Source organism: Pezoporus wallicus, unplaced genomic scaffold (assembly GCF_028554395.1).
Source record: "Pezoporus wallicus isolate ANWC-B61680 ecotype Strahan unplaced genomic scaffold, APGP_CSIRO_Pwel_v1 contig_6651, whole genome shotgun sequence".
In the NCBI taxonomy this organism is placed as follows: domain Eukaryota; kingdom Metazoa; phylum Chordata; class Aves; order Psittaciformes; family Psittacidae; genus Pezoporus; species Pezoporus wallicus.
The window spans coordinates 282,811-297,015 of NW_026638928.1; the positions used below are offsets into that span (position 1 = coordinate 282,811).

The 14,205-nt window shown below is 39.1% G+C and overlaps 1 protein-coding gene across 2 annotated transcripts in view; it reads left to right on the forward strand.

Moving 5' to 3' along the window:
• The window catches only part of ANO10 (anoctamin 10), a 119,846-nt gene that overhangs the window by 72,794 nt on the left and 32,847 nt on the right, over positions 1 to 14,205 (forward strand). The window contains exon 12 of one of the 2 annotated variants that reach the window (XM_057413291.1): positions 6,285 to 6,401. The exons of the other annotated variant lie outside the window; for it this stretch is intronic. Coding sequence (XP_057269274.1) covers positions 6,285 to 6,401 — 117 coding nt within the window. The remainder of the gene's footprint in view (positions 1 to 6,284; positions 6,402 to 14,205) is intronic. 2 annotated transcript variants of the gene reach the window in all.

Here is a 14,205-nt window from a genome sequence, read left to right on the forward strand (position 1 = left end):
TCCCTGATGACTTATGTGTAAAGTTGTAGCTGGTTTAAATGCTTTCTAAGGCTTTCCAAGAGGAGGACTAAGTCTCAGAAGTAGGACTGGCTTGCTTTGCTTGCCTTCCAACCAGTCTTTTAGAGCTCTTTTGAAAACAGAAGGAGAGTACAGAAATACGTAAGGGCAGAAGATGGCATTTGCAGTGGTTTACTTTAGTTTTTGCTTTGCTTAACCTGTTGCTTTTGCAGTTACATTCTGGAAACATGAACACAGATTTATTTTTATTTTTTTTTTAAAACTTCCATGTTGTCTTCTGTGCTAGTCTTATGCTCAGGAGTGCTGGTCTGGAGTAGGCTTTTTTTTTTCAATAGTGGTAGTATGCAAAGTAATTGTAGTATTTAGAATAAATTTACTTCTTTTGAAAGAAACCAATAGTCTTGAGACATAAAGCCAAAATTTAACCGGAAAGAGGGGTGTCTCAGTGCTGCTAGAGGCCAGTGCTGCTAATAAAACAATTCACTGTTCTCATGCTGTAGCTTAATACTTGTTTTCATGGTTGAAATATACTTCAAAACTGCATATTAAAGCCTGGTATCTTTTATAGTGTAGGTTTGTATTTGTGAGGTTTTATAGTGGATTCATAATAAAAGTACAGACGAGGATTTTTGCACTAATTAAAACCATTTCAGAAGTGTAAATAAGTGTAAGGAGAGTCTGCAACCTGGCATTCATCTCTTCAGACAGATGAATTTAGTATATATCACATCCTGCCGCTCCCAGGAAGAAAAAACTGTGATTCAGCTATTTTAAGACCCAGATTTAGCAAATGACCTGACCATTTTTTTTTTATGTAAAAATATTAAAAAGCCTGGGCTTAAATGTTTTTGCTGACCATAAATACATTTATAGATATGCTTATAACTAAACGTAAGCTTAAATACTCTGTTGAGCGGGGCTAGATTTCACAGCCATGCTGGTACAGTCAGTAGGAAACTGACAATCTGCTCTTCTGATGACCTGCAACATGTTCTGTCAGAAATGTCACTACCAATTTTCCTTGGACAGCCTTTGTGGGTTTCTCTGTGTATGTGTATGTGTGTGTATACATGTATTCATCATCTAAGAGGAAAAAAGGGTTCAATAATGCTGTCTCTGCTTATGCTTTCTGACACATTTTGTAATAAGCTTCTGTTTAGTTTCATCTGTCTCAGCCGCATTTTAATGGGACAGGCTGAAACTCTCCCCACTGGATGAGGTTTTTTTCAGTTTTGGAGTTTTAGTTTAATGTCACAACACTGTGATCTGGGGCCCTAGGAAAAAATCTAATGATAGAATCGTAGAATGGTTTGAGTTGGAAGGGACCTGGTCTCCACTCGGACATCAGGCTGATGACCACAACTGTTTGAATGTGACCCTCCAGTCAGTTCCTTATCCACCAAGTGGCCCTTCCATCAAATCCATGCCTCTCTAGTTTAGGGACAAGAATGTCATGCAGGGCAGTGTCAAAAGCCTTGCACAGGTCCAGGCAGGTGATGTCAGGCACTCTTCCCTTATCCACCAGTGCTGTAACCCCACTGTAGAAGGCCACCAAATTTGTCAGACATGGTTTTCCCTTAATGAAGCCATTTGGCTGTCACCAATCACCTCCTTATTGTCCATGTGCCTTAACATGGTTTCGGTCTGCTCCATGATCTTGTCAAGCACCGAGGTGAGACTGACTGGCCTGTAGTTCCTTTTCCCCCTTTTTAAAAATGGGGTTATGTTTCCCCTTTTCCAGTCAATGGGAACTTCACCAGACTGCTATGACTTCTCTGGTACGATGGACAGTGGCTTAGCCTTTCATCTGCCAGTTCTGTCAGATCTCCCTGCTTTCTGCTCTTACAGCAGCAATCTTGCAGTGATATTTTCATTTACATTTGCAAAGGCATTTTGCATATACCAGTAGAGAACAGAGGTTCAAAGCAATGCGCCATTCTCAGGTGTTGTCTTTTGTGCTGGGTTCCTTACCTGTGCAGAATGAGTAACCAGTGGCCATCTCGTTTCATAGGATGCACTGGTTTCTAGGCTGGATTAGGTCCAGATTTCTGATTTTAATAGAAAGTTTTTATAAATATTAGATTCTACTTTTGATACAAATTTTATTAAAGTCACTCCAAGCTGTTTGGCACGTAACTTTATCAGCTAACCAGCAACACAGCTACTGCTTATGTTCTTTTTTTTCTATCTTTACCATTTGTCCTGGGTTCAGCAGTAGCAGTCATGTTTCTCCTTCTTGGTAGCTGGTGCAGTGCAGTGTTTTGACTTTCAGCCTGGGAACAGAGCTGATAGAGATGTTTTGGTTTGGCCAAGGACTTTGTGAGCCTCATGTTCTGCCAGGGAGGAGGGGAAGCCAGGAGGAAGCAGAGACAGGACACCTGACCCAAACTGACCAAAGAGGTATTCCATACCACAGCACATCATGCCCAGGAGGTAACTGGGAGTTAGCCGGAAGGGCTGTGAGACTGCAGGGTTGGAGGAGGTGTCGGTCGGAGCTTGGTTGGGCTTGGGGGCCGAGTTATCGGTCAGCTGGTGCTGAGGTGTTGTATTCTCTTCCCTTGTTATTTCCTTTATCATTATTATCATTGGTGGTAGCAGTAGTGATCTGTGTTATACCTTAGTTACTAAACTGTTCTTATCTCAACCCGTGGGAGTTGCATTCTTTTTGATTCTCCTCTCCGTCCCTCCAGGAGTAGGGGGAGGGAAAGAAGGGGGGTGTGAGTGAACGAGTTGCCTGACTGGGTTTAAACCACGACACCATTGTTTGTTTTTTTTTCTTTCAGTTGAGTAGATTTTTACAGGAATTGCTGCAGAACAACTGCTATAGAAATCAAATTAGCTGCTCAGAATTCCATGTATTTAACCCTCATTTGCATTTTCTGTTTTAGAAGAGATGAGGTTGGGGACCCACTGCTGCAAAACACAGCCGCTGCTTCCACTCTTGTTGGTGGCTTTGCACAACAGAATAGTTCTGGCTCTCTAAGCACCTGGCAAAAGACCACAAATTGCTTGATGGCACTGCATTTTTCAAGGAGGGGAGACTCATTGCTGTTTCTGTCTGTGCCCACTTGGCAGATTGCAGAATAGGAGGGAACTTTGCTGTTGGCATTGGAGCGCTTACAGCTTGTGTGACTGTTATCCTGGGTTTTTCTCACAGTGAAATAGTCCTCTTGTAATCGTGAAGGGCATGTTCTTGAAAACAACACTGCTTTTTAACAGTTGCAGTAAGAAATAGTGGTTGGGTTTGTAACTGTTTTAACAAAAAAAAAAGAGCAAAGTAACCCACCCCTCTCTCCCCCCTCAAAAAAAAAAGCCCTCAACCAAACAACCAAAAAAACAAACTCCAAGGAACAAAACCCAGCTCTATGAAGAAATTCTAGTACTGGACAAGTACATTTGCACTAGTTGTTGCGAATTTGGATAAGGTTCCATGTTTTCTTTTTAGAATGCATACATACTAGTGTTAATGTAGCTTTATGAAAGAGAATTTTGCTGTCTCTTCTGGTGATTTATACTGTACTCTTAGGACATTTCTACTTTTGAAAGCAGATGTCTCCTTTTTGCGGATCGCAGAAATTATACTAAAGCAAATCAGTGTGGAATATGGATGTTTTAATGAATACAACTACTTATCTCCCTACTTTTTCCTTCAGATTCTCTTGAATAACTACTTATATTTCCTTAGTCAAATGGCAATTCCAAAACGCGGTGTAAACTGTTAACAAAATTAGGTAGATTTTCTTTTTAAGAGGCTTTGTGAACCATATAACCCACATTCATCACTTCTGCCAGCTACCTTCCCAATTTCATTAATATTACTCCTAATTTGCAAATAGAAACAGCTGGAGAAGTTGTCCAAGGAAGGCTGTTGCTCTTACGTCTTTTTTTTTCTTTTTAGGTTCACTGTTAAAGGTAGAATTGAACTGAATTTGCAATCTGTCAAGTTCAGTGTGTTTTCAGGTCACAGTGTGCACAGTGACATCCCATACAGTTCTGAGCACTTTATGACTGATAAAGCTGTTTTTTGATGAGATGGAAAAGAACATTAAAAGTCATGAGATAAACCCAAGGTGTACCTAACCCAGTCATTTATTTTTAGTGCTCCATAGTGGGTACCGGTGTAAGAGGATAACTGTAGGGCAAGCAAAGGCAGTGACTTTCCTCATCTGTACTCTGAACTTTCAAATCCTGTCTGGCTTGAAAGCTTTTAAATTGGAGGTTCTGCCTTTGTGTTTAAGGCTGTATCTTTGTGTTTACAGGCTATGTGTGGTGTTAGCATGAAAACTGCCCTTCTAAATCTATTTTAGAAAACCAGTGTTTCCTAGGATTAACTGCACATTTTTGTTGGGTTTATTTCTGGCTGCCCTAGATGTCTCTTCTATTCCTTTCTCACCCCTATAAAAAATGAGAAAAACCTAGTCAGTCTCTGTTCTCCATAATATTATGTTTCCCTTAAATGATTTTACTTTATTTTCTTAGAAATTATTTGGATTTGGAGCTACTTTAAAGTCTTTTTGGGAAGTTAATAACTCAGCTGGTGTTTTTTACCTATTTCTAGCATAAACCAACATTTTTTGCTATAATTTTTTTTTGCAAGAAAAGTTCCTTAGTAGCAGAAACTTGAGTGGGGAAAAAATATTTGTGTAAGTGGGGGAATGTTCTACTGTTGAAATAATTTTTAGTGATGTCATATGACCCATATGCTATTTGTATCATAAACCTCTTAATCTGTGTTCAGGTTTTCATTGACGATGTATTAGCGTTGCATTAACTTTCAGCCTTTCTTTGACCTCTTCAAACAAAGTGTTATTCATTGCACTAATGGTTTGTTTCCTAGACCTACTAACCATTTTTCTGTAATACATGTTTAGAAATAGTTACCTGTATGGTTCTTTTTTGTTGTTCTCTTATTTATTACTATTATCTGATTTCTTACTGTAACTTTTATGTATTGAAATGGGCTTATTTAGAGTTTCATTAGCACTCATGTGAAGTCTGTAGTTTTTTTGCTACCTGCTTGCTCACATAATTCCCGAAGCTCAGGGATTTTGGTCTTTTTATGTTGTTACTCATGTGCCCAAGCGCATCTAGATCATTTAGTCCAGCAAATATATTTCAGAAAGGAGCACTGATCCTTTTCATTTTATTAAAAAATCAGTAAAATTTGGATTAGCTTGGACATGCAATCTAAGTTGAAGCATGTCTATGAGTATTGTTGTGTCAGTAGAATTTAAGCACGTGCTTGAAGTTAGTCACATATATTTAAATGTTGCCTTGTATTGATCAGGGTTTTCTCAGCTAGGAGCAAGTTCTTCCTGCAAACATGCAGCATACTGATCGCTTAGACCTTGATAGAATAACGTTTAATGACTCTTGTTTAGATGATGCTTATAGTTGACATAAATGAAGAAATAAAACCAGTGACTTGTCAGTTTGGCACTTAGTTTTGGTGAGATGAGGGGAATGGTGCATGTTTAAGTGAAATTTAAAGACTGGTCAGTGACTAGGCTCAACAGAACTTCATGTTTGTTTTCTGCTAAATAAGATTTTAATCTTTTGTGATAAATTATGACTAATTTCGCATCTTACACATGCACTGTTTCTCTGTTTCCTGGAAGGTTTCTGTTCATGAGTGTGCCACTTCTTTAAAGGTCAGATTTTATTTTGTCCTCTTCTGAGGCTTTCTTAGGAGAGCTTTTAGGTTTCAGTAACTTCTCTAATGCAAAAATTCTGTGTTTGTTCATATTTTTTACAATATGCTTATTTCATTTATATCATGCCAAATGTATATGTGTGTGTGCATGTATATGTGTATGCATGTCTATGTTGTTATAATTGCATCTGATTACATGCATGTAATTACATATGTGGATATATATACATACATATTTCTACGGTGAAACTATTTTACTATGAAACTATATGTGCTTGATGCCATAATTCCACTTCTGTGCACAAGTAAAATGTTCTAAAAGCTATTATTTTATCTGGAATCACAAATAAAATTAGAAATGTATATATTAAGTGAAAATAGAATCATTATGAAAATAAGCCAAACCATGTGCTTAAATTCAAATTATGAGTGACTGTAATAGCAAAAACATGGAGTAGCTGAGGTTTCATGTGATTATAGTATGCTGTGTTGTACATGCCATAAGAAGTAATTTTTTATACCTCTACTACTAAAATTTGGAAAGAGTATTATGCTGTTCTCTCTATGCTTCAAACTCTACAGAACAATATTTTTCTTTTTACTTTTTTTCCAGCACGTGCTATTGGCAATAAAGTTTACCATCACGTTTGTAATTCCGGATAAACCAAGAGATATCCAGACAAAACTAGCCAAATTGGAATTTGAATCTCTAGAGGCTCTCAAACGACAGGTAAGAGCAACTGACGTATAGAACTGTGGAAAGCATTGGTGGCCTGAAGGAAAGATAACCTAGGGAGATTCTGTGTTGGGTTTAGGTGGATAAATATGTAAATCCCAGGGTTTTGAAATTCCTGTTACACTGTATTAAGATTAGCTAGCTAAAGCTGTTCCACCTCTGCCCCACAGTTTCCGGTATCAGAACTGGGGTGGTGAGTCACTGGGAGCAGCGTACAGCGCAGGGTATTAAATAAATAGAAAACAGTGCTGGTTTGCTTCTACACATTGGGTTGTAAACTGTGGCATTTCAGGTAACTGCTTCATTTTCTATTAACCCATCACTGCCTAAGAAGTGGAGCGGAGAGCTGGAAGTTTTAATAGATTCACCTGTCCTTTCAACCCACCAGTTTATGTGAGCCAATGCCAGAAAAATGGTCTTCCTTTTCAGACAGCATGAAATTCCTGGTATGGCTAGTAATGTAGCAACTTGTAATGTCTTTTGTCCCTGTGTGTGCAAACATACTTTGTTTATATTGTCACTTCTAAAGGACATTGGTCTCTTATGAAACCTCCTTTCATCCCCTGGAGGTGTTTGTTGGATTTCCTTCATTGCTGAGATATCATCACAAATAAACAGTTAACTTGGCTCTAATATAGGCAGAAACTGTAAACAGGCTGAAGATGTTTGAAATAATTGTGTTGAGAACGAAATGTGTATGAGGGCATAGTAATGTTGCCTTATTTTCCTTTCCATATACAATTGTCTCATTGCATAAGTATATTTTATTGCATAAGTAAGGTATATTTTACATAAAATATTTTTTATTTAATAAGCATTCCAGAGCTATGTAGTAAAATAAGGAGCTAGATTTTTCTACTGAAAATTTCTGTTTTGACAAATGATTCCATAGAAATTGGTAGAGATCAGAAGAAATGAAGAATCATATGGAATTAGCTTCAGTAGGAGACAGATTCTACGGAGCGGGTTTTGCTATGGCAGCGTTCTTTAGGAGTTTCTGACTGTACCATGCTAGATAGGATTTCTAAGATAGCTTAGATATCAGAAAAAAAACCACCCAAAACCAGCATTGACTGGTGCACCTATTTATTGTTAGATCAGATATTTTTACACTGTAATGCATGGTTTCACGTGAACATACTCTTTGTGTGCTCCACATGCAGATGTGTAAGCTCCTCTGTACCAGTTTTTATGTAGGCTGGGAGGTTACTTTATAAAACATCTACCATAGCTACATGTGACAAAATGAGCTCTTCATTTTGGACAAACTGAGCCTGTAAATAATACACTGCTTTTTATAGTTAAAACCCCCCAGTTCTGTGTGACACTAGGACATCGCTAGTGAAGTCAGTACTCTCTGTTGTAATCAGCCGTAACAAAACCCAAATTACAATTGAATCTAATGCCTCATAGTTCTGTTTTGCCTTTCTCTAGATGTTGATTTGGAGTTACCAGGAGCTGGTTGTGGATCTCATTTATTTTTTAGATAAAAGGAGCAGGATTACATTTCTGTTTCAGTTGTTCATTCTCTGTTTTCAGTTTGTAGACAGGCAGAACTAGGTCATCCACTGGAACCTTAAGCTCAAGTGAATATAGTCACCTTTGATTATAATGTACCAACTGGAATATATATGGAGTCTCTTTCAATATGAGTGTGCATGTCAGCAGTTAGCACTTCATCTCCTATTCTTGCATCTGTGTATCCCCTACAGTAATATGTGCCTGATACCCAGTTTTCAGGGTTGTTTCATTAATTCAGTGGTGAAAAGTTAGTCTGAATTTTTGGAAGAACCAGGAGTCTAGCAGTTCTCTCCTAATTCCTACAGGATCTAGGAAGAACATGGCTGTTTTTCAGGTGCCTTGTTAGGTACTTTATACACAAGTGTCTACCATCATCTTTTTAGATTTCCTCTGGTTGATATGGTGCTATGTATCCCACAGATGTGTAGAGAATTGGGCTTTTTTTTTCTGGTGCCTTAGTTTTTTTGAGTGAAAAAGATCAGCATTTAAAATTAATACATTGACTGTAAAAAGATACTGAAGCGTTTGTTTTAGAAGCACATTTTCTAGTTCTTGTTACTGAGAGTCATGGTAATTTATGCTGTATATCTTGCTTTCAAGCAGAAAACAGCAACAAAATCCCCCAAAACCACTGATTAAAAAAAAAAAAAAACAGTCATAAAAGTCTGGGTCAAATGTGTTGCGAGATCACATTATGGAGAAACTGATTTATATACCTTAATGCAAGTATGCATTGTATTTCTCTCTTGGTGCTATCCAAACATGTATGCCGTTGTATTTACCATATGAGCTTTTAGAGTATTGTTGTCTTGGGATGTGTCAACCTCCAAGATGCCAAAACAGATTATTAGGCTCCTTATATAGTGCAGGGGCAGAAAATCTCCTAATACACAGATGTATTGATTATGCTTGACTTTAGACAGTGTGAACACCTTTACATTTTTATTAATTTTAGGGTTTTGTTGTGGTTTAAAACCATCAGGCAGCTCGTTCACTCACTCCCCCCCTTCTTTCCCTCCCCCTACTCCCAGAGGGACAGAGAGAAGAATCGAAAATAATGCAACTCCCACGGGTTGAGATAAGAGCAGTTTAGTAACTAAGGTATAACACAGATCACTACTGCTACCACCAGTAATAATAATGATAAAGGAAATAACAAGGGAAGAGAATACAACACCTCACCACCCGCCGACCAATAACTAACCCCACCCCAGCCCGACCAAGCACCGACCGATACCTCATCCAACCCCCCAGTCCTAGCCCTTCCAGGTAACTCTCAGTTACATCCTGGGCATAACGTGGTATGGAATATTTCTTTGGTCAGTTTGGGTCAGGTGTCCTGTCTCTGCTTCCTCCTAGCTTCCCCTCCTCCCTGGTAGAGCATGAGGCTCAGAAAGTCCTGGGTCAGCCTAAACATTTGAGCAGTAACTAAAAACATCGGTGCTATCTGTTCTGTTCCCAGGCTGAAAGTCAAAACACAGCACTGCACCAGCTACTAAGAAGGAGAAAAATGACTGCTACTGCTGAACCCAGGACAGTATCCACCCGTTATTGCATACCATTCACGTCATGCTCAGTCTTAGTGCATGGAGCAGTCCCTGTAAAGCTGCTGAGTCCATTTGGTCCATGATGTCAGGCTCCATCTCTTGTAAGAGTCTTTCAGAGCAAGAGAGGCTGTGTGCAGGGTTCACACTCGTGAATCACCCGGGCAATAGTGTCCATTGCTAAGTCCACCCCTCGATCATGAGTCCATCTCTGTGTTGCATCTCTGCCCTCATGGCCTGAAGTTTCATGGGCCCACCAGTCTCAAAATAATTCACTGTCCCCTTCAGCAGTTTCTGCAGCTTGTTGCTGGGGACTCCATACAGCTGCCTTCCATCTCTGGCACTTCCAGAGCACTGGAGAGGCCCAGTGGACTAGATACTTGCCCATACTGTCCCACACACCCTGCAGCTCATGACTATCCAGCCTTGGGCGAAATCTCCTGGTCCTCCTATATCGTCGTCTAACCCCAGACAAGGCCCAAACCCGACTCTGCTTAGCTTTTGAGATCAGACAAAATGGTGGTGGGTAAAACACAGTCTGTATGTGTGCCAACATGCTGATCCCCATCACAATCAGTAGGCAGGTCCCAGGGATACCCAAAAAATGACTGCTACTGCTAAACCAGGGACAGGAATGCAATGTCTCAGCTCCCTAATAGAGATGGACAGTCACCATTAGAGCTTGTTAAAACTTTCAATATAGTGAATAATGCCATAATAATAATAAATAATTTTATATTGGCATGACAGTCTTGTTTTGAAGTTCTCAAACTTCAGGAAAAGTTGTTAGGAAGTTCTGAAATATTTCTTTGTATAATGTCTTTACATAGTTTGTTGAAAGGGAGTGGACTGTTGAATGAGCCGTAATAATTCGATCTGTTTTGCAAACACTTTGTTACAATACACTTGAAGTATCATAATAAATGTTTGTTGACATAACTCCAGACAAAATGCTTTAATGTTTCTGAATCCAAATTGGGGAATGTGCTACATCTATAGACTTTTGTTCATGTTTCCCCTGATGTCTTTCAGGGGTAGAGGAGGCTGGGTAGACTCTATCTGGGAGGAAGGGGAGCAGGGAGTAAATTAATATGAACTCTGTAAGAGAGGGCTAAAGAGAATATGGATCAGGATTTTTGAAAAAGGAGCAGGAGTGATTTCAATTCACACTCCTGAAAGTGTTGTCAGTTCTTGGCCACCTGGATGCTGGGCAACTAGAAATTGGTACTGTCTGCTACTAGGGTGATGGACCCTTTTCTGGTGAACAACATGATTCTTCTGGGGAAGTAGCTAGCTATAAAGTGGGGTGAGGTGCCCAAGACTCCCTTTGCTTCTTTGCAGTACTCTGCCGTGTGGCATCTGTTTCTTGTAAGTGCAGAAGCATGCCTTGCCCTTTGGTCCAGTTCTTATTTTAAGGAAGAGAGACCAAGTAGAAATGTGCCTGAAAGCAGCAAGGAAACAGTTAATTTTTCAGTGGTTCAGGAATTACCATAGGCATGGGCAAGGGCTAATGCTGTAAAGCTATCTAGCATTTTTGGGGCAGTGACAGTGAAAGCTACACTGATAAACATTTTAGCTTCTGGACAGATCAAAGCTTAATGAATAGACAAAAGGCCCTTGTGGTTGGAGATGGGTCAGCAGTCTATGCTTGTAAAAGGTCTAAGTTCTAGAAACACAAGGCAACCACAGATTAAGTAGCACAACTTGCATTTTGTGGACTAAATTACAGTCATGTTTTCAGGTATTAAGAGATCTTCCCAGTATTACCTTCAACAAACATCAAATTCATGCCTTTTTTTTTTTTTTTGTCTCTGAAACTAGACCCAGGCAAAGCAAATGAGAGACAAATAGGGATAAAATAATTCTTCATGCAGTTATTTTCTGTGCGTGAAATACAGAGAATAGCAACTCCAGCGTGATGCATAGCTAGTAGCTGTTTTTCAGGGAAAAATAAGGTTTTAAACAGTGGGGAATGACTTAACTTTTCACAAAGTGCAACACCTAGACAGCATCAGTATTAGCTCTGTCGTAAAAATGCTCGTGTTCCACCAGAAGAAGACTCCAGATAAATAATATGCTCATGGGCGAGGGGCCCAGCAACGAATTGACAGTTATCATCCTTTCTAAACTGCCAGTAATAAAAAGGGTCAAGCCTATTGAACATCAGCCATGAAAATAGTCCTCCTTTATCCTCTCTGACATCTTAAAAGTAAGATAAAGCAACGTCATTCAGTCTGGGTCAAGTGGAAAAACACCTTTTGCTCTTTCATACAGTATCTCTCATGGTGGGTGTACCATCTACATACAATTGCTTGGTGGCTGTGGTATAGTCTGAATATCCATAAACAATTGCTTTAATTGCTTTAGCATGAAATCTAAGTGTTTCTAAGTCAATAGTGCTCCTTCTTAATGATTTCCAGCAGAATAAGAAGTTTTCCAAAGCAAAGATAGGTGTAACATTCATGAGGATTTCGCTAGCAGTGTCATCCATTTCCTGAAGACAGGTCTTACGTGTCTCAGTTCCCTCTCCATAAAATGCAAGAAGACTGATCTGTGCATCATCTTCATTGATTAAAAGCTTCTTCAAAACATGATAGTATGTTGCTCAGCTTCTTTTCAAAAGGCATGGCATGACAAGATAGTGACAGAAGGAAGCCAATGTCTATTTGTCCAAGTGTAGTCATATGGAAAGTTTAACCTCTTTCTGCAGGTATCCTGGCATGTAAAAGTTGCTGTTCTCTCCAGCAAAAACATTCCGCTTCAAGTAATTTCAGTGCTTTAACATTGCAATTCACTGCATGGCAGCAGCTCGAACGATTTTGAAGTTTTCTGACTGCAATGGCTATACTTTGCCATTTCCCCATAAGCAGTACCCACTATTACTGATCACATCCTTTCCAGAAGGAGTTCACTAAACTTGAGAGTGCTGGCCCATCTGGTGCTTAGCTTCTATGAGAACAGCTTTCTGTAGCTCAGTGCAAAACAGATACTGCTAACTTAAGGGTCTTCTGCACTGGGTGACATTCATGCTTGCTCCTTATACCTCAAGATGATGTTCTTACAGAGATTTTCCTGTTTACTAACACTGACGTGTAGTTTGGAATATGATTCTGGGTATGATGAGCCACCACAGCTGCTTGAACTGCCAGTGAGCCTTAGAAATTTCCCTTTTTTGGTGGGGGAAGGAAGAGGACAGCATCTTTTTTTTTTAAAAAAAAACAAAATAAAACCCACAACCATTTAACATTGGGAGAGCAAGAGTCATTGGTTCTTAACATCCTGCATAATTATCTTGTGAAATGGGAACTGAAAACAGTTTTTGTGAGGCTGAAGCAAATTTAGTGGATTTCTGCCTCATTCAGTGCCATAAACACCAGTAGTAGAGGGCTCAGAAAAGAGCTACCTTTAGCTTCAGGACTACCCTCAAAGCAGTGATAATAAAAGCAGAAGGTTGCTCCCTGTTGGCTCCCAGCTGGCAGTGCTGAGCAAATACAAGGCTGCAGTCAGACTGCAGGAAAGGCAAGTAGCTGAAATAATTTCATTCAAATAATCAAAGATTTGCTAAACAACCCATACAAAAGACTGGTGAAACTTGAGCTCAGACACTGAGTTTAGGTTAAAACAGACTGAGATGAAATAAAACACTTGCTTTATGTTTTGACAAAGAAAAACCCAAACAAAAATAAAAACAAACCACCAAAAGCCCCTTAAAAATAATATTCCTTCGAAAAGAAAAATGTATTTTTGTCAAAAACTTCCTCTCCCCCCTTTCTCTTCTTCTCCCACCCCCACCCCCCAAAAAAGAAAAAATTGTGTGGCAGCACTTTTTCTGATAGTCTCCACTGGTTTGTGTAATCAGACATGTATCATGAGTGATGTTAAAATAGAACCATTACTAATCATTGTTGATTGCTGTAGGTTTTTGTTTTGTTTTGTAAGAGTCCAAACCTGCTTAATTCACCTTTGCAAATGCAGTGTTTTCCCTAGTGAATAGTCAGAATGCTTTCAGACATGTCACTGTAACATTTGCATGTGTTTGGTAGCAGCAGGGATATAATGCGAGTTAGATTCATTATATTTTCATAATGTGGTTTTTAAGCGTAGAAGGACTTGCACCCTGTCATAGAAGAACAGATTGTGTTCGAACATAGTTTTGTCAGTATATTTTAAAAATGAATTCCTTTAATGCTGGACCTTTCTTGAAAGTATGTTTCTGAAAAAGACTTTGAATATTAAAGTGTTAGCAAAATCAGAACAAATGATGATCCTGTAAGAAAAAAAATAAAATCAAAAGCCCATTAATTTGGGAAGAAGATTTTTGTGACTATTCAGCTGAAGGTGAGATGACACCAAGTCTGCCTGGTTTACGGAGAAGTTAAAACTTTTAAATGTAGGACCCTTGATAGCTAATAGTATAAATGTAAACTTCTAAATAGATACGAGTATAATGTGATGGTAGCTGATACTTTTGCATGCTCTTAATGGGACTGGAAACAAACAGTGCACCAGCTTCCCAGCAGGTGTAATTTTCTTTTCCAACAGTCCATTTATCCTCTGTGACTATTGCCAAGGTTAAAATGACAACAGCTGAGTTAAAATGTAACAGCTGAGTCTCTCTGGAAAGACAACCTGTGCTACCTTTCTCAAATCCTGACCTAAAGCTTGGTGACAGAATGAATATTGATCAGTCCTCTCCTTTTGCCTTGATGTCTCAGATCACTGACAAGGTATCA